This window comes from Anomaloglossus baeobatrachus, chromosome 9 (genome assembly GCF_048569485.1).
Source record: "Anomaloglossus baeobatrachus isolate aAnoBae1 chromosome 9, aAnoBae1.hap1, whole genome shotgun sequence".
Taxonomy (NCBI): domain Eukaryota; kingdom Metazoa; phylum Chordata; class Amphibia; order Anura; family Aromobatidae; genus Anomaloglossus; species Anomaloglossus baeobatrachus.
In genome coordinates, this window is record NC_134361.1 from 108,527,938 (window position 1) to 108,553,368 (window position 25,431).

The following is a 25,431-nucleotide window of genomic DNA, read 5'->3' on the forward strand; positions in this document are numbered from 1 at the left end:
TCCAGGCCCCTCTCGGTCCGCGCCGCAGCGCGCTCCCAGGTTGGCCCCTAGGTCTCAGGCGGAGGACTCCTGCCCGGACCACAGTCCTAGACCGGCTAAGCGGGCTCGCTGGGAATCTTCCCCGACTTCTTCACGCTGCTCGGGTTCCCAGCTTGAGGACTCTCTGGAGGACGAGGCGGACGTCGCAGCTCAGGGCTCTGACCCTGACGTCGCCCTTAACCTTGATACACCTGAAGGGGACACCTTAGTGAATGATCTTATCTCGTCCATCAACCAGGTGTTGGATCTCTCTCCCCCGCCTCCTACTGTAGAGGAGTCGGCGTCTCAGCAGGAGAAACACCAGTTTCGGTTCCCCAAACGTACACGCAGTGCGTTTTTCGATCACTCAAACTTCAGAGACGCTGTCCAGAAGCCCTGAGCGGTCCCGGACAAGCGCTTTACTAAGCGCCTCACTGACACGCATTACCCCTTCCCATCTGAAGTCATTAAGGGTTGGGCTCACTGTCCCAAGGTGGATCCTCCAGTCTCAAGATTGGCGGCTAGATCCGTGGTATCGGTTGCAGATGGCTCATCGCTAAAGGATGCCACTGACAGGCAGATAGAGCTCCTAGTGAAGTCCATCTATGAGGCCACGGGCGCGTCTTTTGCCCCGGCCTTTGCAGCCGTGTGGGCACTCCAAGCTATCTCTGCTTGTCTGGCTGAGATTAATGCTGTCACACGTAACTCTGCTCCGCAAGTTGCGTCTTTGACCTCTCAAGCGTCAGCCTTTTCATCCTACGCCATGAACGCAGTCCTGGACTCTGCTAGCCGTACAGCTGTAGCATCCGCTAACTCTGTGGCAGTCCGCAGGGCCATGTGGCTGCGCGAATGGAAGGCAGACTCTGCCTCCAAGAGGTTCTTAACCGGTTTACCGTTTTCTGGCGACCGTTTGTTTGGCGAACGATTGGATGAGATTATTAAGGAATCCAAGGGAAAGGACTCCTCCTTACCCCAGTCCAAACCTAAGAGACCTCAGCAACGAAAAATACAATCGAGGTTTCGGTCCTTTCGTCCCTCCGCCAAGCCCCAATCCTCTTCGTCCAGCAGGCCGGGGAAAGGCCAGAGGAACTCCTATGCGTGGCGGTCCAAGTCACGCCCCCAAAAGGCCGCAGGAGGCACTGCCTCCAAGACGGCCTCCTCATGACTCTCTCGGCCTCCCCTAGCCGCATCCTCGGTCGGTGGCAGGCTCTCCCGCTTTGGCGACGCCTGGTGGCCACATGTTCAAGACCGATGGGTGAGAGACATTCTGTCTCACGGTTACAGGAAAGAGTTCAGCTCTCGTCCTGCGGCTCGTTTCTTCAGAACCTCTCCGCCCCCCGCTCAGGCCGACGCACTTTTTCAGGCAGTGGACGCTCTGAAGACAGAAGGAGTTGTGATCCCCGTTCCTCTTCAGGAACGTGGTCGCGGCTTTTACTCCAACTTGTTCGTGGTGCCAAAAAAGGACGGATCATTCCGTCCCGTTCTGGACCTCAAGCTGCTCAACAGACATGTGAGAACCAGACGGTTTCGGATGGAATCTCTCCGCTCGGTCATCGCCTCGATGTCACAAGGAGACTTCCTAGCATCGATCGACATCAAGGATGCTTATCTCCACGTGCCGATCGCACCCGAACATCAACGTTTCTTGCGTTTCGCCATCGGGGACGAACACCTTCAGTTCGTGGCATTGCCTTTCGGCCTGGCGACAGCCCCACGGGTTTTCACCAAAGTCATGGCATTTGGTTTTTCTCCACCACAGGGCTCAGGGAACCTGGACTCCGATAGTCATCCCTTCAGATCAATATTTTCGGAGATAAGGGCAGTGTATCTAGCCCTATTGGCTTTCCATCGGTGGCTGGAGGGCAGGCAGATCCGAATCCAGTCGGACAACGCCACTGCCGTCGCATACATCAACCACCAAGGCGGCACTCGCAGTCGTCAAGCCTTCCAGGAAGTCCGGCGGATTCTGCAGTGGGTGGAAGCCACAGCCTCCACCATCTCCGCAGTTCACATCCCGGGCGTAGAAAACTGGGAAGCAGATTTTCTCAGTCGTCAGGGCATGGATGCGGGGGAATGGTCTCTGCACCCAGAAGTGTTTCGAGAGATCTGTCGCCGCTGGGGAACGCCGGACGTCGATCTCATGGCGTCACGGCACAACAACAAGGTCCCGGCCTTCATGGCACGGTCTCAGGATCACAGAGCTCTGGCGGCGGACGCGTTAGTTCAAGATTGGTCGCAGTTTCGACTGCCTTATGTGTTTCCTCCTCTGGCGATGCTGCCCAGAGTGTTACGCAAGATCAGGTCCGACTGCCGTCGCGCCATTCTCATCGCTCCAGACTGGCCGAGGCGGTCGTGGTACCCGGATCTGTGGCATCTCACGGTGGGTCAACCGTGGGCACTTCCAGACCGCCCAGACTTGCTGTCACAAGGCCCGTTTTTCCATCTGAATTCTGTGGCCCTCAACCTGACTGTGTGGCCATTGAGTCCTGGCTCCTAGCGTCTTCAGGGTTATCTCAGGATGTCATTGCCACCATGAGACAGGCCAGGAAGCCAACGTCCGCCAAGATCTATTACAGGTCTTGGCAAATCTTCTTATCCTGGTGCTCTGGTAACGGTTTTCCTCCATGGCCGTTTGCCTTACCCACTTTTCTTTCATTCCTTCAATCCGGAATGGACAAGGGTTTGTCACTCGGCTCTCTCAAGGGCCAAGTATCTGCGCTCTCCGTATTTTTTCAAAAGCGCCTAGCCAGGCTTCCGCAGGTCCGCACGTTCCTGCAGGAAGTTTGCCACATAGTCCCACCTTACAAGCGTCCGCTGGAACCCTGGGATCTTAACAGGGTGCTAACGGCTCTTCAGAAACCACCTTTCGAGCCGCTGCGGGATGTCTCTCTATCACGTCTTTCGCAGAAGGTGGCCTTTCTAGTGGCAGTCACATCACTCCGGAGAGTGTCTGAGCTTGCAGCGCTGTCATGCAAAGCCCCCTTCCTGGTGTTTCACCAGGATAAGGTGGTTCTGCGTCTGTTCCCGGAATTTCTCCCTAAGGTGGTATCCCCTTTTCATCTCAATCAGGATATCTCCTTGCCTTCATTTTGCCCTAATCCAATTCACCAATGTGAAAAGGATTTGCACTCTTTGGATCTGGTGAGAGCACTCCGGCTCTACGTGTCTCGCACGGCGCCCCTGCGTCGTTCAGATGCACTCTTTGTCCTTGTCGCTGGCCAGCGTAAGGGTTCGCAGGCTTCCAAGTCAACCTTGGCTCGGAGGATCAAGGAACCGATTCTCGAAGCCTACCGTTCTTCTGGGCTTCCGCTTCCTTCAGGGCTGAAAGCCCATTCTACCAGAGCCGTGGGTGCGTCCTGGGCATTGCGGCACCGGGCTACGGTTCAGCAGGTGTGTCAGGCAGCTACGTGGTCTAGTCTGCACACTTTCACGAAACACTATCAAGTGCATACCTATGCTTCGGCAGACGCCAGTCTAGGTAGGCGAGTCCTTCAAGCGGCGGTTGCCCACCTGTAAGAGGGGGCCGTTTTTTCGGCTCTTGGTTATTGAGGTATTCTTTTACCCACCCAGGGACTGCTTTTGGACGTCCCAATTGTCTGGGTCTCCCAATGGAGCGACAAAGAAGAAGGGAATTTTGTTTACTTACCGTAAATTCCTTTTCTTCTAGCTCCTATTGGGAGACCCAGCACCCGCCCCTGTGCCCTTCGGGCTGTTCTTTTGTGTACACATGTTGTTCATGTTGAATTGTTCTTTTGGTTCATGGTTTTCAGTTCTCCGAACATCCTTCGGATTGAATTTACCCTAGACCAATTTATATGTTTTCTCCTTCCTGCTTTTGCACCAAAACTGAGGAGCCCGTGATCCACGGGAGGGTGTATAGGCAGAGGGGAGGGGTTACACTTTTTAAAGTGTAATACTTTGTGTGGCCTCCGGAGGCAGAAGCTATACACCCAATTGTCTGGGTCTCCCAATAGGTGCTAGAAGAAAAGGAATTTACGGTAAGTTAACAAAATTCCCTTCTTTTTGCCTACCTACACATCAGTATTTGCAACAGCCTATTCTGCTACAAATACTGAACATGTGCACCTACCTGGACAAGAGCAGCATAATGCAACAGCACATTGCAGAGCCATGAGAAACCACATACAGTGGAGCCTCTGTTTACGAGTAACCCGGTTTGTGAGCATTTCGCTATACGAGCAAAGCTTGCTCTAAATTTGTAACTCTGTGTATGAGCAAGCTTTGCCGTACGAGCAAATGCCACACACACTTCCGGTTCCGTACTTAAGCCGCGCTCTGACCCGCTCTTCCAGTCCGCACAGACACACACACATTATCTTACCTTCCGTTCCATCACCGGCCTCCTGGTTCTTGTAGTTCGCCGGTACAGGATATGTATCGGGTAACCATCGCGACGATAGAGTAACTTCTGCTGTCAGCCGCTTCTCAAAGGCAGCGCGCTGGCCAATCAGAGGCAAGTGGCTCATGCCTTTGATGTCAGCGCTCTGGCAGTGGAAGCTCCTCCATTGCCGTGGTTACCTGATACACATCCTTTACCGCCGAACTGCAAGAATCGGGAGGCCGGCGATGGAACAGTAGGTAAGGTGAGCAGTGTGTGTGTGTGTGTGTGTGTGTGTGTGTTGGCACAATAGGGGACCAGGATGGGACATTGAACAAGTTGTGGAACGAATTGTCTGATCTTGCATTACTTCCTATGGGAAATTTTGCTTTGCTGGACGAGTAACTTGATTTACAAGCCACTCCGAGAACGGATTGTTCTCGTAAACCAAGCTTCCACTGTAAAACATACATGTTACCAGAGGTGATGGGTGCTCTTTAAGAGGGTCTAGTCCAGTCTGAATTGTACTTTTCTGTCATGTGAACACAGATTAGGTAACAGTACATGGAGCACTGGTGTGAATTACAGCTAGGTTACAGTGATTAACAAGCAATTAAATCTCCATTGAAGAAAAGCTTAATATTGGGTAAATATGACACATTCTGAACCACATAAATAAACTTCAGCAATTTTGTTTTCAGAGCTTAATTTTTGGCATGTGACACTTCTGGTTATTGTCTTCAGATGTTCCCATTTTCTAAGTTAAATGCACTCGTTTTTTTCCAGCATGCCCAACCTTACCAGTGACCTGTTCGACCTGCAGCCAACATTTGTACCAACAGTACAAAGCACTCCTGCCATAGCGTCATCCACAAACAGCACATGGGGAGGTGAGTGGAATCCGTCTATAAAGTAGAAATATTCTACAGGGATGTCTTATAGCTTTATCTTTATTTGTTGGGTTGATAATGACAGCACCATGCTTGGATATTCCTGCAGTTTCCAATTTGTTGCAGTGTTTTCACTGTCATCAATACTTGTCCATATGACTGCCCAGAAAAATGTTGAGTGGAGGCTACAGCTGCTACACAGACACAGTGATAGGCTATGTGCGCACGTTGCGTAATTACGTGCAGTTACGCTGCGCTTTGTAGCGCAGCGTAACTGCATGCATCCTGCGTCCCCTGCATAGTCTATGGAGATTGTGCAGGGGCCGTGCGCACGTGGCGTCTTAGAGCGCAGCGCTTCGGCTGCTGCCAGAAGCGCGCGTTCTAAGAAGTGACGTGTCACTTCTTCTGTGCGCTTTGCCGGCAGCTCCTGCTCTGTCTATGGCAGGAGCTGCAGGCAGAGCGCATGGAGTCGGCTTTTTTTTTTTTCACTACAGACATTTTCTGCAGCGATTTGAAGCGCACGTGTGCTCTTCAGATCGCTGCAGAAATTTCTGCAGTGACTGTACGCAACGTGCGCACATAGCCTTACTTCACTTTTTTTACTGATTGACCTAGATCAGAGCGTAAACAAATGGATAGTGGTGATCTTCCATGAAACAACCCTTCTTACGTACAGTATATTAACCATGATGCATATAGGGAATTTTGACTTTTCTCCACTGCTTCGTACCACTGGACCCAAAACAATACTGGAAAGGGCATGGGCTTTACATCCTCGAGTAGAGATGCAGCAGTATGTCGCAATGTAAAATGGCATGTTAATACATACTATTTTGATCTGTGCCGACTTATGGCCTTTGATCTCTTCACAGGGCCTTTTTCATCATCAAATGGAGTCAGTTCCCCACCGCACCTGGACATCTTTGACATGCAGCCCGTTGAAGAGGTTGTAAAGTCTGCCCCTGCTTTCAACACTTCAACATTTCCTTCTAAATCACCAATGGGACTTGTTAGTGGTAAATCTGATTTGTATTCCTAAATGAGTTGCATCTCAAGCTCATTTGACTTAAAATACTATGGCATTTTTGCACCAATCCTTAGGTTAATGCAGGCTGTGCAAAAAAAATAAAAAATGTTTTCTTTTTATTAAAAAAAAAGAGCAGCACACTTGTGTACAGGTTGTGGCTGGTACTGCAGCTCCTTCACTGCTATTAAGAGTCAGGACCACGAAGAACTCATGGCCAAGTGTGCTGCTTCTGAACAAAGCAGCCATGGTTTACTTGTCCTCAACCCTTCACCACCACACAGGACAAGTTGTCTATATATAAATATATATATATGTATATATGTATGTATTTTTTTTTCCATTGCTTAGTGGGAAGGGTTGCCACAGATCCTACTTTTTGCTGAGCTTTTATCTCTAGCAAACTTTACAGACTCCTTTTTTTTTTTTTTTTTTTTTGCTGCTCAAGCAAATACCTATTTTTTAAAAGAAAATAAAGAAATGAAAAATTGAAATTGGTTCTGATTTGAAACTCTGATAAATTGGAATTCCCATAGAGGGGAACACAGAGTGCTGAATATGCTAGGCCATTACTCAGCAGGCAGCACCCGGTTCACATGCAGAGGATAAGACCTGCAGTTATTGAACGTTTTATGTCCTGTGGATATGCAATAAGTATCGGAGATGAGACTGGCCTTTAAATCGGGAGGTTATACAAATTTAAGGCAAATTTATGACACTGTCTAAAACCAGAACTGTCTTTGTTGCTCGTTTTACCTCATCACAGTGAAGTTTTATTTTATAAGCTTGTAATACAAAGTAGGATCTGCTCTGTGCTTAGCAACAAACACAGCTTTTCTTTGTCGCTCCATTGGGAGACCCAGACAATTGGGTGTATAGCTTCTGCCTCCGGAGGCCACACAAAGTATTACACTTTAAAAAGTGTAACCCCTCCCCTCTGCCTATACACTCTCCCGTGCATCACGGGCTCCTCAGTTTTTATGCTTTGTGCGAAGGAGGCACACATGCACGCATAGCTCAACAATTTAGTCAGCAGCAGCTGCTGACTATATCGGATGGAAGAAAAGAGGGCCCATAACAGGGCCCCCGGCATGCTCCCTTCTCACCCCACTCTGGTCGGCGGTGCTGTTAAGGTTGAGGTACCCATTGCGGGTACATAGGCAGGAGCCACATGCTGTTTTCCTTCCCCATCCCTTAAGGGCTCTGGGTGAAGTGGGATCCTAATCGGTCTCCAGGCACTGGGACCGTGCTCCCTCCGCAGCCCCTGGGGAATCTGCTGGACAGGAGCCGGGTATCGTCAGGGACAAGGCCCTGCTACTGTGAGGTACTCTGTGTCCCCTTGGGGACGGCGCATGGAGCGCTTGTGTTATACACGCTGCAGCACTGCTGGGTGTGTTAGTGCGCCGGGACTACCGCGCTGACCGCGCTTGTTTGCCGGCTGCGCTTATAACTTTAGTCCCCGGCTTCTGCGGCCTAGTACCGCATACTCCCGCCCCCGGGCCTGCCAGTCAGGGGAAGGGCGGGACGCTGCACTGGACGTCAGCGCTGAGGGCTGGAGCATACTTTGTATCCTCCTCCCCCCTCACTGAGCACCGTAGGGCACCAGATTCCCGCACTTTCTAGGGCACGCCCACGGCCCCCTCCTCCTCACAGAACGCCGGCAGCCATTCCTGTCAGCACTTCTGAAGCTGGAGAGGAGAGACAACACGGCTCTGGGAGGCCCAGGCAGGGAATCTGGTGGTCACACAACCGCTTTGGGCGGTCGGTAAGCCGCACCTGTTACTAGGTGCTGGCCCCCCTGGGTGCCGAAGTGTATATATATATATATATGCTTATATGCTATACATTTACTCTGTACGGTCGCACTGTTGGTTTTTGGCTATATACCCTCCCGGATTGTACTCAGAGGAGACAACAGCATGTCGTCCGCAAAAAGCAAGGGTGCCAAAGCACAGGCTTACTTTGCAACCTGTACCTCATGTGCGGCTATGCTACCGGCAGGTTCCACCTACCCTCATTGTGTGCAATGCTCGGCCCCTGTGGCACTTACTCAGCCGGAGCCTCTGCCACTGGTGGCCCAGGTGGAACCACCTGCTACCACTGTCCAGGTGACAGGGACGGAGTTTGCAGTATTCGCTGACAAACTTTCTGAGTCTATGGATAAATGGTCTGCTAAGATACTAGAAGCCTTGCAGTCCAGACCGGTAACACAGGCCCCGGGCACTGTTGAATCATTGACCCCAGGCCCCCCTCGGTTGGAGCAGCAAAGTGCTCCTGGGGTGACTCATAGGTCCCAAGGTGAGGTCTCCGACACGGACCCTAGTCCCAGACCGCCTAAGCGGGCTCGCTGGGAGCTTCCCTCGACTTCATCACACTGCTCAGGGCAACAGGCCTCAGAAAGATCAGAGTAACTCCGATTCATGGCGGTCTAAGTCACGTCCTAAAAAGACCGCCGGAGGAACCGCTCCCAAAGTGGCCTCCTCATGACTTTCGGCCTCTTCAAACCGCATCCTCGGTCGGTGGCAGGCTCTCCCGCTTTTGCGACGCCTGGCTGCCACAGGTACAAGACCGTTGGGTGAGAGACATTCTGTCTCACGGTTACAGGATAGAGTTCAGCTCTCGTCCTCCGACTCGTTTCTTCAGAACATCTCCGCCCCCCGAGCGAGCCGATGCTCTTCTGCAGGCGGTGAGCACTCTGAAGGCAGAAGGAGTGGTGATCCCTGTTCCTCTTCAGCAACAGGGTCACGGTTTTTACTCCAACTTGTTTGTGGTGCCAAAAAAGGACGGATCTTTCCGTCCTGTTCTGGACCTAAAACTGCTCAACAAACACGTAAAAACCAGGCGGTTCCGGATGGAATCGCTCCGCTCAGTCATCGCCTCAATGTCCCAAGGAGATTTCCTAGCATCAATCGACATCAAAGATGCTTATCTCCACGTACCAATTGCACCAGAGCATCAGCGCTTCCTGCGTTTCGCCATAGGGGACGAACACCTTCAGTTCGTGGCACTGCCTTTCGGCCTGGCGACAGCCCCACGGGTTTTCACCAAGGTCATGGCAACAGTGGTAGCAGTCCTACACTCTCAGGGACACTCGGTGATCCCTTACTTAGACGATCTGCTTGTCAAGGCACCCTCTCGGGTGGCATGCCAACACAGCCTGAACATTGCTCTGGAGACTCTCCAGAGATTCGGGTGGATCATCAATTTCCCAAAGTCAAATCTGACACCGGCCCAATCACTGACATATCTCGGCATGGAGTTTCATACTCTCTCAGCGATAGTGAAGCTTCCGCTGGACAAACTGCACCCCTGTCTGTAGTGAACGCTATCTCTCCTTCAAGGCCAGTCACACCCCTTGAGGCGCCTCATGCACTTTCTAGGGAAGATGGTGGCAGTTCCTTTTGCGCAGTTTCATCTGCGTCCACTTCAATGGGACATTCTCCGCAAATGGGACAGGAAGTCGACGTCCCTCGACAGGAACGTCTCCCTTTCTCAGGCAGCCAAAGCCTCCCTTCGGTGGTGGCTTCTTCCCACTTCATTGTCGAAGGGGAAATCCTTCCTACCCCCATCCTGGGCGGTGGTCACGACGGACGCGAGTCTGTCAGGGTGGGGAGCGGTCTTTCTCCACCACAGGGCTCAGGGTACCTGGACTCAGCCAGAGTCCTCCCTTCAGATCAATGTTCTGGAGATAAGGGCAGTGTATCTTGCCCTAAAGGCGTTCCAGCCGTGGCTGGAAGGCAAGCAGATCCGAATTCAGTCGGACAACTCCACCGCGGTGGCATACATCAACCACCAAGGCGGAACACGCAGTCGGCAAGCCTTCCAGGAAGTCCGGCGGATTCTGCTGTGGGTGGAAGCCACAGCCTCCACCATATCCGCAGTTCACATCCCGGGCGTAGAAAACTGGGAAGCAGACTTTCTCAGTCGCCAGGGCATGGACGCAGGGGAATGGTCCCTTCACCCGGACGTGTTTCAAGAGATCTGTTGCCGCTGGGGGATGCCGGACGTCAACCTAATGGCGTCCCGGCACAACAACAAGGTCCCGGCATTCATGGCACGGTCTCAAGATCACAGAGCTCTGGCGGCAGACGCATTAGTTCAGGATTGGTCGCGGTTTCAACTGCCTTATGTGTTTCCTCCTCTGGCACTGCTGCCCAGAGTGTTACGCAAGATCAGGTCCGACTGCCGCCGCGCCATCCTCGTCGCTCCAGACTGGCCGAGGAGGTCGTGGTACCCGGATCTGTGGCATCTCACGGTGGGCCAACCGTGGGCACTACCAGACCGACCAGACTTGCTGTCTCAAGGGCCGTTTTTCCATCTGAATTCTGCGGCCCTCAACCTGACTGTGTGGCCATTGAGTCCTGGATCCTAGCGTCTTCAGGGTTATCTCAAGAGGTCATTGCCACTATGAGACAGGCCAGGAAACCAACGTCCGCCAAGATCTACCACAGGACGTGGAGGATATTCTTATCCTGGTGCTCTGATCAGGGTTTTACTCCCTGGCCATTTGCCTTGCCCACTTTTCTTTCCTTCCTTCAATCCGGATTGGAAAAGGGTTTGTCGCTCGGCTCCCTTAAGGGACAAGTCTCAGCGCTCTGTGTTTTTTCAGAAGTGCCTAGCCAGACTTCCACAGGTACGCACGTTCCTGCAGGGGGTTTGTCACATAGTCCCTCCTTACAAGCGTCCGTTAGAACCCTGGGATCTGAACAGGGTGCTGATGGCTCTTCAGAAACCACCTTTCGAGCCAATGAAGGATATTTCTCTTTCACGCCTTTCGCAGAAAGTGGTCTTCCTAGTAGCAGTCACATGACTTCGGAGAGTGTCTGAGCTAGCAGCGCTGTCATGCAAAGCCCCTTTCCTGGTTTTTCACCAGGACAAGGTGGTTCTGCGTCCGGTTCCGGAATTTCTCCCTAAGGTGGTATCCCCCTTTCATCTCAATCAGGATATCTCCTTACCTTCTTTTTGTCCTCATCCAGTTCACCAATGTGAAAAGGATTTGCACTTTTTAGATCTGGTGAGAGCACTCAGACTCTACATTTCTCGTACGGCGCCCCTGCGCCGCTCGGATGCACTCTTTGTCCTTGTCGCTGGCCAGCGTAAAGGGTCACAGGCTTCCAAATCAACCCTGGGTCGGTGGATCAAGGAACCAATTTTCGAAGCCTACCGTTCTTCTGGGCTTCCGGTTCCCTCAGGGCTGAAGGCCCATTCTACCAGAGCCGTGGGTGCGTCCTGGGCTTTGCGGCACCAGGCTACGGCTCAGCAGGTGTGTCAGGCGGCTACCTGGTCGAGCCTGCACACTTTCACGAAACACTATCAAGTGCATACCTATGCTTCGGCAGATGCCAGCCTAGGTAGGCGAGTCCTTCAGGCGGCGGTTGCCCACCTGTAGGAAGGGGCCGTTTTACGGCTCTATTACGAGGTATTATTTTACCCACCCAGGGACTGCTTTTGGACGTCCCAATTGTCTGGGTCTCCCAATGGAGCGACAAAGAAGAAGGGAATTTTGTTTACTTACCGTAAATTCCTTTTCTTCTAGCTCCAATTGGGAGACCCAGCACCCGCCCCTGTTCCCTTCGGGCTGTTGTTCTTTGTGTACACATGTTGTTCATGTTGAATGGTTTTCAGTTCTCCGAACTTCCTTCGGATTGAATTTACTTTAGACCAATTTATAAGTTTCCTCCTTCCTGCTTTTGCACCAAAACTGAGGAGCCCGTGATGCACGGGGGGGTGTATAGGCAGAAGGGGAGGGGCTTTACACTTTTAAGTGTAATACTTTGTGTGGCCTCCGGAGGCAGAAGCTATACACCCAATTGTCTGGGTCTCCCAATTGGAGCTAGAAGAAAAGGAATTTACGGTAAGTAAACAAAATTCCCTTCTTCTTGTAGACCTCTTCATAAATCTTCCAAACTGTTTAAATTCTGAATATTGCTTGAGAGTGTTATTTTAGTATACTTTTTGTTTATGAACCAGTTACTAGCTGTTTTTAGCATTGTTGGATGCTATATTTAGTATTTGCATTTAATCCTGTTTAGGTTTCCCAATTCAGTCCGGTGTACAAAATGCACCCACAACCATGAATGTGGATTTTGATGCTGTTTTTGGAACAAAGACTTCTGCACATGAAAGTAACGAAACACCAGGTATGCTTTATATTGTCCGTGTTTTCAGAGGTACAGTAAACGGTCTAATCAGATCTGTCAGATTTGAAAAATAAATGTATTACATGCTCATAGTTAGCTCACCGCCTCCCTTCTTAGATACGTGTAGTCAGTGACTGATGTGACTGCTTTATAGCTATATGCGCACGCTGCAGTTTTTTCTGCACACAAACTGCAACCAAAACTGCACCTTGTCACAGTGAGCCTGGAAATGTATTAAAAACGCTTGTAATGTAGGTGCGTTTTAGGTAATGCGTTTTGTAAAGGAGAAACAAAATATGATAGGATAGCTAGCTAGATTGATAGATAGCTAGAATAGGTGGATAGGTAGAAAAAATAAGAATAGAACATATAGAATAGATAATAAGAGAAATAGATAGAAAGACATAACAGAAGAGCTCAATAGAGGGATAGCTAGCTTGGCCAGCTTTTTTTTTTTTTTTTTTTTTTTTTTTTTAATTTCGGTCAAAAACTGACATGGGGTTCCCCCCATTTTTCATATCCAGCACAGGAACAGCTGCAGGCTGCAACCTTCAGCTGTCTGTTGTACCTTGGCTGGCTGGTTATGAAAAATAGAGGGGATCCCACGCTTTTTTTTTTTTCTTTATTTGTTTTATTTAAAAAAAAATGACGTGGGGTCCACCCATTTTTCTAAAACCAGCCAAGGTACAGCAGACAACTGTTATGTAAAATTATTAGGGTGGGAAGGGCTATGGTTATTTGACCCTTACCAGCCTAACAATAGTGGTGCATCCATAAGATGTGCCAACTCTGATGCTGGACCCAACTCTTCCAGATTGCCCTGGTGAGGTGGCATTCGGGGTAATAGAGTTATTAGCAGCCCATAGCTGCCACTAAGGCCTAGGTCAGTGATGGCAGTCTTCTGAGAGCCCGCCCCGATCACTAATCTGTAGGTGAAAGTAAATGAACACAAACGCCCTAAAAATCCTTTATCTGGAGTAAAATACAAAAAGCACCCTCTTTCACCACTTTATTAACCCCAACAATAACAGCCCTCCAGGTCCGACTTAATCCACACAAGGTCCCACGGCGATTCATCTCTGGTTTATCCCTGTCCTGTCACGGCGAGCACTAGAGAACATGACTTCCAGCTGTGAGTGCAGACAGCCCCACGATGAGCATGAACTCTGGTGAACGTCTGACGTCACATTTGCGGTAATCGCAATATCAAGTGTGTCGCAGAAGTGATGTCAAGGGTTCAACACTGTGAGGCTCAGGCTGGACACTCACTAGCGTATGGCATCTGATGCGATATGCTAATGACCCCCGACTCAGGCTCTGCTGCGAGCGTGAGCCGAGTGTCATGCGACTGTGACCTGATCTTGCAATCTGGTCATAACTGTGAAGCTGAGGGTGTGCGCTATAGAGGAGAGGGAGGGGTTAATTCCCCCCCATCACCTCCATTGTCAGCCTGTGCGTATATCGCACTGAATTTAAATAACTTCTGAGTGCAGTCCGATTTTTGTTTTTGTTTTTCTCGCATCCATTCACTAGAATGGGTGCAAGTGATACGGCTGTAGCAGAAAATCGCAGCATGCTGCTACTTTCTTTATCGTTCCTTTGGGAGACCCAGACCATGGGTGTTTAGCTTCTGCCTCCGGAGGACACAAAGTACTACACTTAAAAGTGTAGCTCCTCCCTCTGAGCTTATACACCCCCTGGTAGCCAGTCCTAGCCAGTTTATTGCTTTGTGTCAGGAGGCATACATCCACACATGTATTCTCATCTGATTTGTTTGACTTTTGGAAAGAGTTTGAAGAAAAGCGGGTCCATGTCTGGACTCCCGGCATGTCCCTTCTCACCCCACTGTGTCGGCGGTGTTCTTAAGGTTGATTTACAAGGCTGCAGCCTTACATGCCGCGCTCCTTCACCATCCCTTCTGGGCTCTGGCTTGAAGTGGGAGCCAGCACGGTCTCCATGCCTGGCAGGAGTCCGGTCTCCATCCACAGTCCCTTAAGGATTCTGTTGGACTGGAGCACTCATCCCCAGGGACATGGCCCTGCGTCTCAGCAGCTAAGTACCTGAGACGTTTATGTTGGGGGTCCCGGTTCTTTATTGTAAGGGGAGAGTATGCTGTATGTGATTGTTTTAACTTTTCCGGCGGGTTCTCTAGCTTTTGCCAGAGAACCGCGCCGATGGTGCCTGCTTGTCGGCCTCGCCGATTAAATTTAGGCCCCGGCTTCGCCGGAGGCCTAGTTTCGTTTTCCTGCCCTCGCATGTCACTCATGCAGAGGGACAGGTTCGGCTCCTCCCGGCGGCCGTTCTACACAGGGGAGGGACACTCCCCACTGCTGGGGCGTCCCTCCTTCCCTGCAGGTCTCTAGCCCTCCAGTTCCCGCTCTTTTATAGGAACGCCCTCTTCTCAGGCAGAGTTAACTCTGCTCTGGGACATCCTGCATTCTGCATCTCTGCTGAGGTGCTGCGACTGGGGGACCGGGCTTCGGCATCTGGAGGGCACACAACACCGCGCTCAGCGGTCTGGTAAGCCACAGCCGGTCTCCGGTTGTGGACCTCTGTATATTCTCCCTGGGGTTCATTCTCTGCAAAGCCCCCACTCCAGCAGCATGTCTCACACAAGGAGCAAGGCTCCAAAGCCTTACTCTGCATGCGCTGCATGTAAGCTCCTGCTGCCTGAGCCGAGCACCTATCCACATTGTGATGTCTGCTCTAACTTGGCAGTGCCACAGCCTGGAGTCTCACCCCCAGTGGTCTCTCAGGCTGCTGCTGCTGCACCTGTGCCTGAACCCCCGGCCTGGGTAGAGTCCTTTTCTAGGTCCTAATCCCAGTCATTTGCTGAGTACATGGGGCTTTTGTCCAGGACTTTGATGAATATGCATCAGCCCCCCTCACAGGGTGCCTCTAATACTCTTGACAGAGGACTCCTATCCTCTGACCTCCGTCCATCGGAGCTCACGGAGGATTCATCATCTGATCCCAGACCCCGTCCTTCTAAGAGAAGGCGCAGGGTTTCCTCCCCCTCCCCATCCCACGGCTCTGTCTCGAGCTGACTCTCTAGATGAGGAGGATGCCCTCACTGGGGGCTCTGAGTCTATGTATCCCATCGATTTCTCTGAGGGTGACTCAGATCTTAGTGATTTGATTGCTTCTATTAATTCTGTGCTGGATCTCAATCCGCCAGTGTCAGAGGAGCAACTCTCTTTGGCAGAAAAACATCAGTTTACCTCGCCTAAGAGAGTGAAGAGTGTGTTCTTTAACCACTCCAGTTTTCAGACCGCTGTGACCAAACCCAGGGCCTGCCCTGACAAATGCTTTCCAAAGCGTGGTTCTGATGACCGGTTTCCATTTCCACCTGAGGTGGTCAAGGAGTGGTCTCACTCCCCAAAGGTAGACCCCCCGGTGTCTAGGCTCTCAGCCCGGACCGTTGTGTCGGTGGCTGACGGCACCTCACTTAAGGATTCCACTGACCGTCAGATTGACCTTCTGGCCAAATCTGTGTATGAAGCTGCGGGGCCTGCGTTTTCCCCGACTTTTGCAGCAGTGTGGGCTCTCAAAGCCATCTCTGCTTCTCTAGAGGAGATGCATTCCCTCACCAAGGAATCTATGCCTGAGATGGTTACCTTAACTGCTCAGGCTTCAGCTTTTTCATCCTATGCCATGTCTGCCATGCTAGAGGCTGCTCACCGCACTGCGGTGGCTTCAGCTAATTCTCCTGTTATCCGCAGGATTTTGTGGCTTCGAGAGTGGAAGGCAGATGCTTCTTCCAAGAAGTTTCTTGCTGGGCTCCCTTTTGCTGGTTCACGGCTGTTTGGTGAACAGCTGGATGAAATCATTAAAGAAGCTACTGGCGGGAAGAGTACTTCCATGCCACAAACCAAGACCAGGAAACCTGCCCAGGGTAGGAATCAATCGAGGTTTCGCTCCTTTCGTTCCTCCAACTGGTCATCCTCTAAGCCTTCCGCCTCGTCCGCTAACTCAGCCAAGGATCAGAAATCCAACTGGCGCCCAAAAGCGCGTCCGCAGAAGACCGCAGGAGGTTCTGCCACTAAGGCAGCCTCCTCGTGACTATCTGCCCGCTCCAGCCACATCCTTAGTCGGTGGCAGGCTCTCCCACTTTGGCGACGCTTGGTTAAAGCAAGTCTCCGATCAGTGGGTGAGAGACATCATATCTCACGGCTACAGGATAGAATTCTCTTCCAGCCCTCCAAACAGATTTTTTTTCTCTCAACTCCCCCCTGCTCCAAGGCCGCCGCCTTCTCGCAGGCCGTGGCGTCCTTGCAGGCAAACGGAGTGATTGTCCCAGTTCCCGCTCAGGAACGGTTCAGAGGTTTTTACTCAAATCTCTTCCTAGTTCCGAAAAAGGACGGTACCTTCCGGCCCATCCTGGATCTCAAGCTTCTCAACAAGCATGTCCGGGTGCGGCATTTTCGCATGGAGTCTCTGCGATCAGTCATTGCCTCTATGACCCAAGGGGAGTTCCTGGCGTCCATCGACATCAGAGGTGCTTATCTACATGTGCCAATCGCAGTGTCACATCAGCGTTGGTTACGTTTTGCGATAGGAGAGGATCATTTCCAATTCGCGACTCTCCCCTTCGGGTTAGCCACGGCCCCTCGGGTATTCACCAAGGTCATGGCGGCAGTGATTGCGGTCCTGCACCTCCAGGGGTTAGCAGTGCTTCCTTATCTGGACGACCTTCTGGTCAAGGGTACATCCAGCGCAGACTGTCAGCAGAGTGTTTCGCTCACTCTCGCCACCCTAGCCCAATTCGGGTGGATTGCCAATCTTCCCAAATCCACTCTGACTCCGACCCAGAGTCTCACGTACCTAGGGATGCAGTTCGAGACTTTGCCGGCACTTGTGAAGTTGCCCTTAGACAAACAGCTGTCACTCCGGTTGGCGGTGCGCTCTCTCCTGAGGCCCCGCCGTTATACCCTCAGGCGTCTGATGCAGGTGCTGGGTCAAATGGTGGCCTCCATGGAGGCGGTTCCCTTTGCCCAGTTCCATCTGCGTCCTCTGCAGCTGGACATTCTCCGCTGTTGGGACAAGCGGCCTTCCTCCTTACAGAGGTTAGTGGCTCTGTCGCCACGGACCAGGAGCTCTCTTCAGTGGTGGCTTCGACCCCTCTCCCTGTCCCAAGGGCGCTCCTTCCTGACTCCGTCCTGGGTGATTCTCACCACGGATGCCAGCCTATCCGGTTGGGGAGCGGTACATCTCCACCACAGAGCACAGGGCACTTGGACTCCGTCCGAGTCAGCCCTTTCAATCAATGTGCTGGAAACCAGAGCTGTGCTTCTAGCTCTCCTAGCCTTTCACCACCTGTTGGCGGGCAGGCACATTCGAGTCCAGTCAGACAACGCGACAGCGGTTGCCTACATCAATCACCAAGGCGGGACACGCAGCCGCCTGGCAATGTTGGAGTCCTCCACCCATTGAAGAATGCGTTGGACCTCCAAGTCCACCATATCCGCAGTCCACATCCCTGGCGTAGAAAACTGGGAGGCAGATTATCTCAGCCGTCAATCCGTGGACGGTGGAGAGTGGTCCCTGCACCCGGCAGTGTTTCAGTCAATCTACTGCAAGTGGGGCACTCCGGACGTGGACCTAATGGCATCCCGTCACAACAACAAGGTTCCGGTTTACGTGGCTCGCTCCCACGTTCCTCAGGCCTTCGCCGCGGACGCTCTGGTTCAAGACTGGTCCCAGTTTCGTCTGTCCTACGTGTTTCCCCCTCTAGCTCTCTTGCCCAGAGTCCTGCGCAAGATCAGAATGGAGGGCCGTCGAGTCATCCTCATTGCACCGGACTGGCCCAGGCGAGCTTGGTATCCGGACCTGCTCCAACTGTCCGTGGAGATGCCGTGGCATCTTCCGGACCGTCCAGACCTGCTCTCGTAAGGTCCGTTTTTCCGCCCGAATTCTGCAACACTCAAATTGACGGCGTGGCTCTTGAGTCCTGGATTTTGACGGCTTCTGGTATTCCTACTGAAGTCATCTCCACTATGACTCGGGCCCGTAAGTCTTCCTCCGTCAAGATCTATCACAGGACTTGGAAAATTTTCCTGTCCTGGTGTCGCTCTTCCGGCCATTCTCCTTGGCCATTCTCCTTGGCCATTCTCGTTGCCGACCCTTCTGTCTTTTTTACAGTCCGGTCTGCAGCTAGGACTGTCCCTCAACTCTTTTAAGGGACAAGTCTCAGCTCTATCAGTGCTGTTCCAGCGGCGTCTCGCCCGGCTGGCTCAAATCTGCACCTTCATGCAAGGTGCGTCTCATCATTCCGCCTTATCGGCGGCTCTTGGATCCCTGGGACCTTAACTTGGTCCTCACGGTATTGCAGAAACCCCCTTTCGAGCCCCTTAGGGAGGTTTCTTTGTATCGTCTTTCTCAAAACGTGGCCTTTCTAGTTGCCATAACTTCTCTCAGGAGAGTCTCTGATTTGGCTGCGCTCTCCTCGGAGTCACCTTTTTTTGGTTTTTCACCAAGACAAGGTAGTTCTCCGTCCAACCCCGGACTTTCTTCCTAAGGTGGTCTCTCCCTTCCACCTTAACCAGGATATTTCCTTGCCTTCCTTCTGTCCGGCCCCTGTTCATCGCTTTGAGAAAGCGCTGTATACTCTAGATCTGGTGCGTGCTCTCCGGATCTATGTGTCTCGCACCGCTGCGCTTAGGCGGTGCACCTCTCTTTTTGTGCTAACCACACGGCGGTGCAAGGGTCTCTCTGCTTCTAAGCCGACCTTGGCCCGTTGGATTAGATCGACCATTTCGGATGCCTACCAGAGTACTCAGGTGCCTCCCCCGCCGGGGATCAAAGCACTCTCGACCAGAGCTGTCGGTGCCTCTTGGGCTTTTAGGCACTAGGCTACGGCTCAACAAGTCTGTCAGGCTGCCACTTGGACTAGCCTGCATACCTTTTCGAAGCACTACCAAGTGCATGCTCATGCTTCGGCAGATGCGAGCTTGGGCAGACTCATCCTTCAGGCGGCTGTCGCCCACTTGTGAAGTTAGGCTCCGCCTACTTCTTAGTTTTTCTGTTTATTTCCCACCCAGGGACAGCTTTGGAACGTCCCATGGTCTGGGTCTCCCAAAGGAACGATAAAGAAAAAGAGAATTTTGTTACTTACCGTAAATTCTTTTTCTTTTAGTTCCGTAATGGGAGACCCAGCACCCTCACTGTTGCCTGTTGGCAATTTTCTTGTTCCGTGTGTTATCACCGGCTGTTGTCGTGGGCAGAGTCTCCGGTTGTTCCGGTTCTTACTCGGTTCTACTTGTGGGTGGCTATTCTCCTTCAGCTTTTGCACTAAACTGGCTAGGACTGGCTACCAGGGGGTGTATAAGCTCACAGGGAGGAGCTATACTTTTAAGTGTAGTACTTTGTGTGTCCTCCGGAGGCAGAAGCTAAACACCCATGGTCTGGGTCTCCCAATACGGAACTATAAGAAAAAGAATTTACGGTAAGTAACAAAATTCTCTTTTTTCTCGCATCCAGAATCTGGATGCGAGAAAAGTTGACCAACTGCTCTCCCTTAATCACTAACTTTGGTCAGAGTGCAATGCGAGTGTGAGCGCACCCTCAGGTCGTGACCAAAGTGAGCCGCGCGATCGGCGGTGAAGTGACTCAGGTGAGTCCACCTGCGGCTCACTTCAGTCGCGTCCTGATTTGCAGTCACATGTGGGACTCCAGCTATGACTGGAAATCACCTGAGTGACGTCAACGCTGATAGCGCGACTCACTTCAGTTGCTGTATAGAGCTCACAGTGGGCAGTCTTGTTCTATGGCCACTCGCTGTGAGCTTCAGCTGTAACAGAGCTGGAAGCATCGTGGGACCTTGTGGGGATTATGTCGGACCTGGAGGGGTGTTTTGCGGGTTATTAGTGGTGAAAGAGGGTGGCTTTTTTTGTCTTTTATTTCAAATAAAGGATTTTTTGGGTGTTTGTGTTTATTTACTTTCATTTACAGATTAGTAATGGGGGGGGTGTCTCATAGACGCCTGCCATGACTAATCTAGGACTTAGTAGCAGTTATGGGCTGCCATTAACTCCTTTATTACCCTGATTGCCACCACACCAGGGCAATCGGGATGATCCGGTAAAGTACCGGGACTGTCGCATCGAATGGATGCGGCAATTCCCGGGTAGCTGCTGGTTGATATTTTTAGGCTGAGGGATTCCCAATAACATGGGTCTCCTCAGCCTGAAAATATCAGCCCTCAGCTGTAAGGCTTTATCTTGGCTGGGTATCAAAGTGGGGCGAGACCACACTCCGTGTTTTTGTTTTTTGTTTTTTATTATTGTACTGTACGATGTAGACACGCCCACCGGGGGTTGTGATTGGTTGCAGTCAGACGCTCCCCCATGCTGAGTGACAGCTGTCTGACTGCAACCAATCAGACAGACAGAAGTGAATATGTAGGAACCTAATGAGTTGGTGCAGTGAATATGTAATGAGGCTAATGAGTGGGTCGGGAAGAAGAATGAGAGGCTGCGGGTGCAGTGTGACAGCCGCGCCGGTGATCGGTGAGTGTGAAACGCTTGGAGAGACACAGTCCTGCCAAAATCACTACAGCATTGATTTTGTAATTCTGTAACTATGTTGGTGAGCTGTGTTTTAGTTGACAAAACCGCTGGTAAAACGTATACAAAACGCAAACAATTTTTAACCATGCGGTTTTACCATGCGTTTTTCATCCCCTCATTTATTTCAATGGGTGACAAATGTTGACAATAAAGAATTTACATGCTGCTGCTTTTTTGTCACACAATTTTGTCAAGAAAACTGCTGACAATTAAACTGCAACGTGCGCACAGCAAATCTGACTTCTCATAGACTTTGCTGGGAAGTCAAAAGTGAGAAAGTTCTGACAACAAAACTGCACCAAAAAACGCAGCGTGCGCATATAGCCCTATATGTACAGCGTGAATAAATCTACAGTGCTTTGAAAAAAATCATACCCCATGATCTTTCCACATTTTTGTCATATAGCACTTACAAAGTTAAATGTATTTTATTGGAGTTGTATGTGATATACCATGTGATATACCAACAGTAAGTAGCAATTATTATGAAATGTAAAGGAAATGATAACAGTGAAAATTGTAACATGCATTTGTATTCAGCCCCCTTTGAGTCAATCCTTGGAGGACCACCTTTCGCTGCAATTACTGCTTCAAGTCTTTTGGGGGATGTCTCTATCAGCTTTGCACATCTAAATGCTGAAATTTTTGTCAGTTTTTCCTTGCAAAATGGCTCTAGCTCAGTGAGATTTGATGGAAAACCTTTTTTAAGTTTGGCCACAGATCAACGATTGAATTCAGGTCTGAACTTGACTGGGCCATTAAAACACTTGAATATGCTTTGATCTAAATCTGAGATGGGAGAACCTCCAGCCCGCACGTGACCTGCAATGACCTTTTTCTACCTCCCCCTGGCAGATTCCTGGGGACAGTGCTTGGGTCGGCAGCTGCATTTTGCTGGCTCATGGCCCTTTAAATCTCCGCATGCATTGTGCACACATAGCGTTCGCTACTGGAAGCTGTGTGCGCCTGAATTGAAGGATTATGTCCTTTCTCTGGCCAGTGCGAGGAAGTGCCTTTGCATTACTGGCTTACAAATGAAGAGATCAGCGGCAGCCCCAGCCTTCCCCAGTGATGTATATGTGCCCCCAGTGTCTCCTGTTTGATGTATAGGCTTTACAAAATTTATCACAGAGTTGACTGCGCTCCACACCAACACAAACTCTGAAAAGTAGTTGTGAGAAGCAATGTTATCAATATCACCTAACGTCACAGCTGCACCAAGGAAGCTGCTCCATTCACTAAATTAGAGGCGGGTTAGTTGTTAAAAATGCCTGCTTTAAAGCCTGCTATATTTGATTTAAGTTGATAAATTTGTGTGCCCCCTAATAATGGTAGAAATACCCAAACAGCACTTGGCAGAAAAAAAGTTCCCTACCCCTGATCTAAACCATCCATTGTAGCTCTGGTAGTATGTTTAGTGTCGTTGTCCCATGGAAGGTGAACTACGCTCCAGTCTCATGTCTTTAGTAGCCTCTAACAGATTTTCCTCTTGGATTGTCCTGTATTTAAATCCATCCATCTTCCCATTAACGCTGACCAGCTTCACCGTTCCTGCTGAAGAAAGGCCTCTTTACTGCATGATGCTGTCACCACTGTGTTTGATGTGCAGTGTTAGTTTTTTGACAAAACTAGTGTTTTTCATTGAATCCAAAAAGTTTGGCTTTGGTCTCCTCTGACCAGAGCACCTTCCTACACTTGCTGGCTGTGTCCCCTACTTGGATTTTTGCAAATTTCAAATGGGAATTCTTATTTTTCTTCTTGCCACTCTTCATAAAGGCCAGATTTGTGGGGTAATAGTTGTCCTGTGGACAGATTCTCCCTCCTGAGATGTGGATCTGTGCAGCTCCTCCAGAGTGACCAAGGGCCTCTTTGCTGCTTCTCTGTTTAGTGTTCTCCTTGCTTAGGCATGATCATTACGATGGACGGCCATATCTAGCTAGATTTGTAGTTGGCATAATCCTTCCAATTTTTATTGATGGATTGAACAGTGCTCTATATGTTCAGAGCTTGGGATATATATATATATATATTTTATAACCTAAACCTGCTTTTACATTTTTCCCTGACCTGTCTGGTATGTTCCTTGCTAGGTATGATGCTGTTTGATCTCTAATGTTCTCAAACAAAGCTCTGAGGTCTTCAGAGAACATCTGTAGTTATACTGAGAATAAATTACACAGAGGTGAACCAGTTACTATTTAGGTGACTTCTGGAGACAATGGGTCACTCAGGATATTAACTAGGGGGATCTGACTACAGGGGGCAGAATATGATTACACGTCACAATTTCCAGATTTATATTTTTAAAACATTTAGTAAACAATGTATCATTTCCTTTCCCCTTCACAAATACTTGCTACTCTGTGTTGGTATATCACATAAAATCGAAATAAAAATTAAAAAATTAATTTTACATTTGTAGATGTCATGTAAGAAGAAATGTTGAAAAGTTCACAGGGTATGAATACTTTTCAAGGCACTGTATGTCTTTTGTAGCTGCGGTGAGATGAGACTAATTATTTGCATGTATGCAATGTTGTTCATTTCTGTATAAAAATGTGTCTCCTAACTGGGTAACGTAATGCATGGGACTAATGTATTTCTACTAAACCACTTGACCTGGTGTCATTTGTGGGTTTCTATTTTCCCCCTAATCCTTTAGTCACCCAAGTCAATTGCATGACTGTATCAAATGATAGAATAAGATCAAACTAGGATATATACATAACGTGGCAGCGAATTTCCAATAAAAATCCACAATAAATCTGCACACATTATTTCCATTTATGCCAGTAGATTTAGAAGTATTGAATTATGGTTGTACTGTAATTTGATGTGGATACTTGTTACACCCTGAATCTCCACCATGTCTACACTTCCCTTTAGACTATAGGACAATGTTTAAGGCTGGCCATATCCAGAAACAAGTGCATGAATATTCTGTCACTTTATGATTTTTCCACCTTTGTAACCATCATTGATCTTGAGAATATAAGGGACTGGGCACTGCTTTTGTTTTCCCAAGTCTTCCCGGCACAGTGGAGCTCCCGGCACCCGGCTGTGCAGAGGGCTACAGCTGCCTGATTACCTTGGAAGGGTCCACAATGCTGTTTCATGAGGTGTTCGAGGCACTACTATGCCATGGGAGACTGTGGGGATTCCTGAGCAACCCCCCCCGACCCTTCATTCTCAGGATTGGTGTGGCTCTCAGAAGTCAGACTCCAACAAATCATAAAATGATTGCATATAGCAACATGCCATTCCTTTTCAGTATTTGATTACCCCAGGTAATGTCAAAGACTGAAAAACTTTCTTTCTGAGGGTATATGTACATGCTGTCTTTTTCAAGAAAAAAGCGGCATATGATGGCCCCATAAAATGAATATAATGCTCAACAATAACACTGCTGTACACTGGCTTTATATCACGTCTTTTAACTTCTTCAGCAATCAGAAAACGCCAAACGGTTAAAGTGTCCTGTCCATTCTTTGGGTGGCTCCCAGTAGGAAGCTGCTGCTCTCTATATTTGAAAATATAGATTACCAGATGCTGGTGATCAAGCTGCCGCAAAAAAAAAAAAAAAACAACACCTCTGAAGAGATTGTTAAAGGGAATCAGTCACCAGGTTTTTGCTCCCCCCCCGATCTGAGAGCAGCATAATGTAGAGACAGAGTTCCTGATTCCAGCAATGTGTCACTTACTGAGCTGTTTGCTGTCATTTTGATTAAAAATCAATGTTTTCCCTGCTGCAGATCGAACAGTGAGGGTACAGTTCCAGTTGCGCATAGCTTCCGATGCAAGAACATCAGAAGCAATATGCTAATGACCTTGTGCTGCGAGCGTCAGCCGAGGGTCATGCGACTGTGATGCTATCTTGCGATCGTATCACCGCTGTGGAGGAGAGGCAGGGAACACTTTCTCCCCATCTCCTCCGCTGCCTGTCTCTGTGTACATCGCACTGCAGTTGGATTGCATGTGAGTGCAGTGTGATGTTTAACACACTGCCATAGACTTGTATGGGGGTGCGTGAGCCGAGACTCGCTGCCAAACGCAGCATGCTGCAATTCATTCCGCCTGCCGCTGTGGCATGAGAAATCAATCACAGATGGACACTGCCTCATATTTTTGCACTGGTGCGAGTGCAAGCCGATGTTTTATCAGATTGCACTCATCTGTGCAAAACGCAAGTGGAACCGAACCCTTATACAGAGCTCATGAATATCCTGGACTAACTGGCAACACGCCAAGTAGTCCTAATCAGAGATTTTATAAAAACTACACTAAGCAGCCCAGTGAGTGAATCAGGGTCTCTGTGTCTACATCATGCTGCTGTCAGATTAGGTGGCAAGAACCTGGCGACAGATTCCATTTAAGGTTCGTCAAGAAAATGAACTACCAGCATTTACTGAAGCTGCTTCACTTTAAATCACTTGGTGAGTGGATCCGAGTCTGA

General features: G+C 49.9%; 1 protein-coding gene across 4 annotated transcripts in view; it reads left to right on the top strand.

Annotated features, from left to right (window-relative positions):
* The window catches only part of LOC142251276 (phosphatidylinositol-binding clathrin assembly protein-like), a 134,937-nt gene that overhangs the window by 82,457 nt on the left and 27,049 nt on the right, over positions 1-25,431 (top strand). For all 4 annotated transcript variants that reach the window (XM_075323919.1, XM_075323921.1, XM_075323920.1 and 1 more), the window contains exons 12-14: positions 5,144-5,247; positions 6,120-6,263; positions 12,304-12,411. In XM_075323919.1, coding sequence (XP_075180034.1) covers positions 5,144-5,247; positions 6,120-6,263; positions 12,304-12,411 — 356 coding nt within the window. The remainder of the gene's footprint in view (positions 1-5,143; positions 5,248-6,119; positions 6,264-12,303; positions 12,412-25,431) is intronic.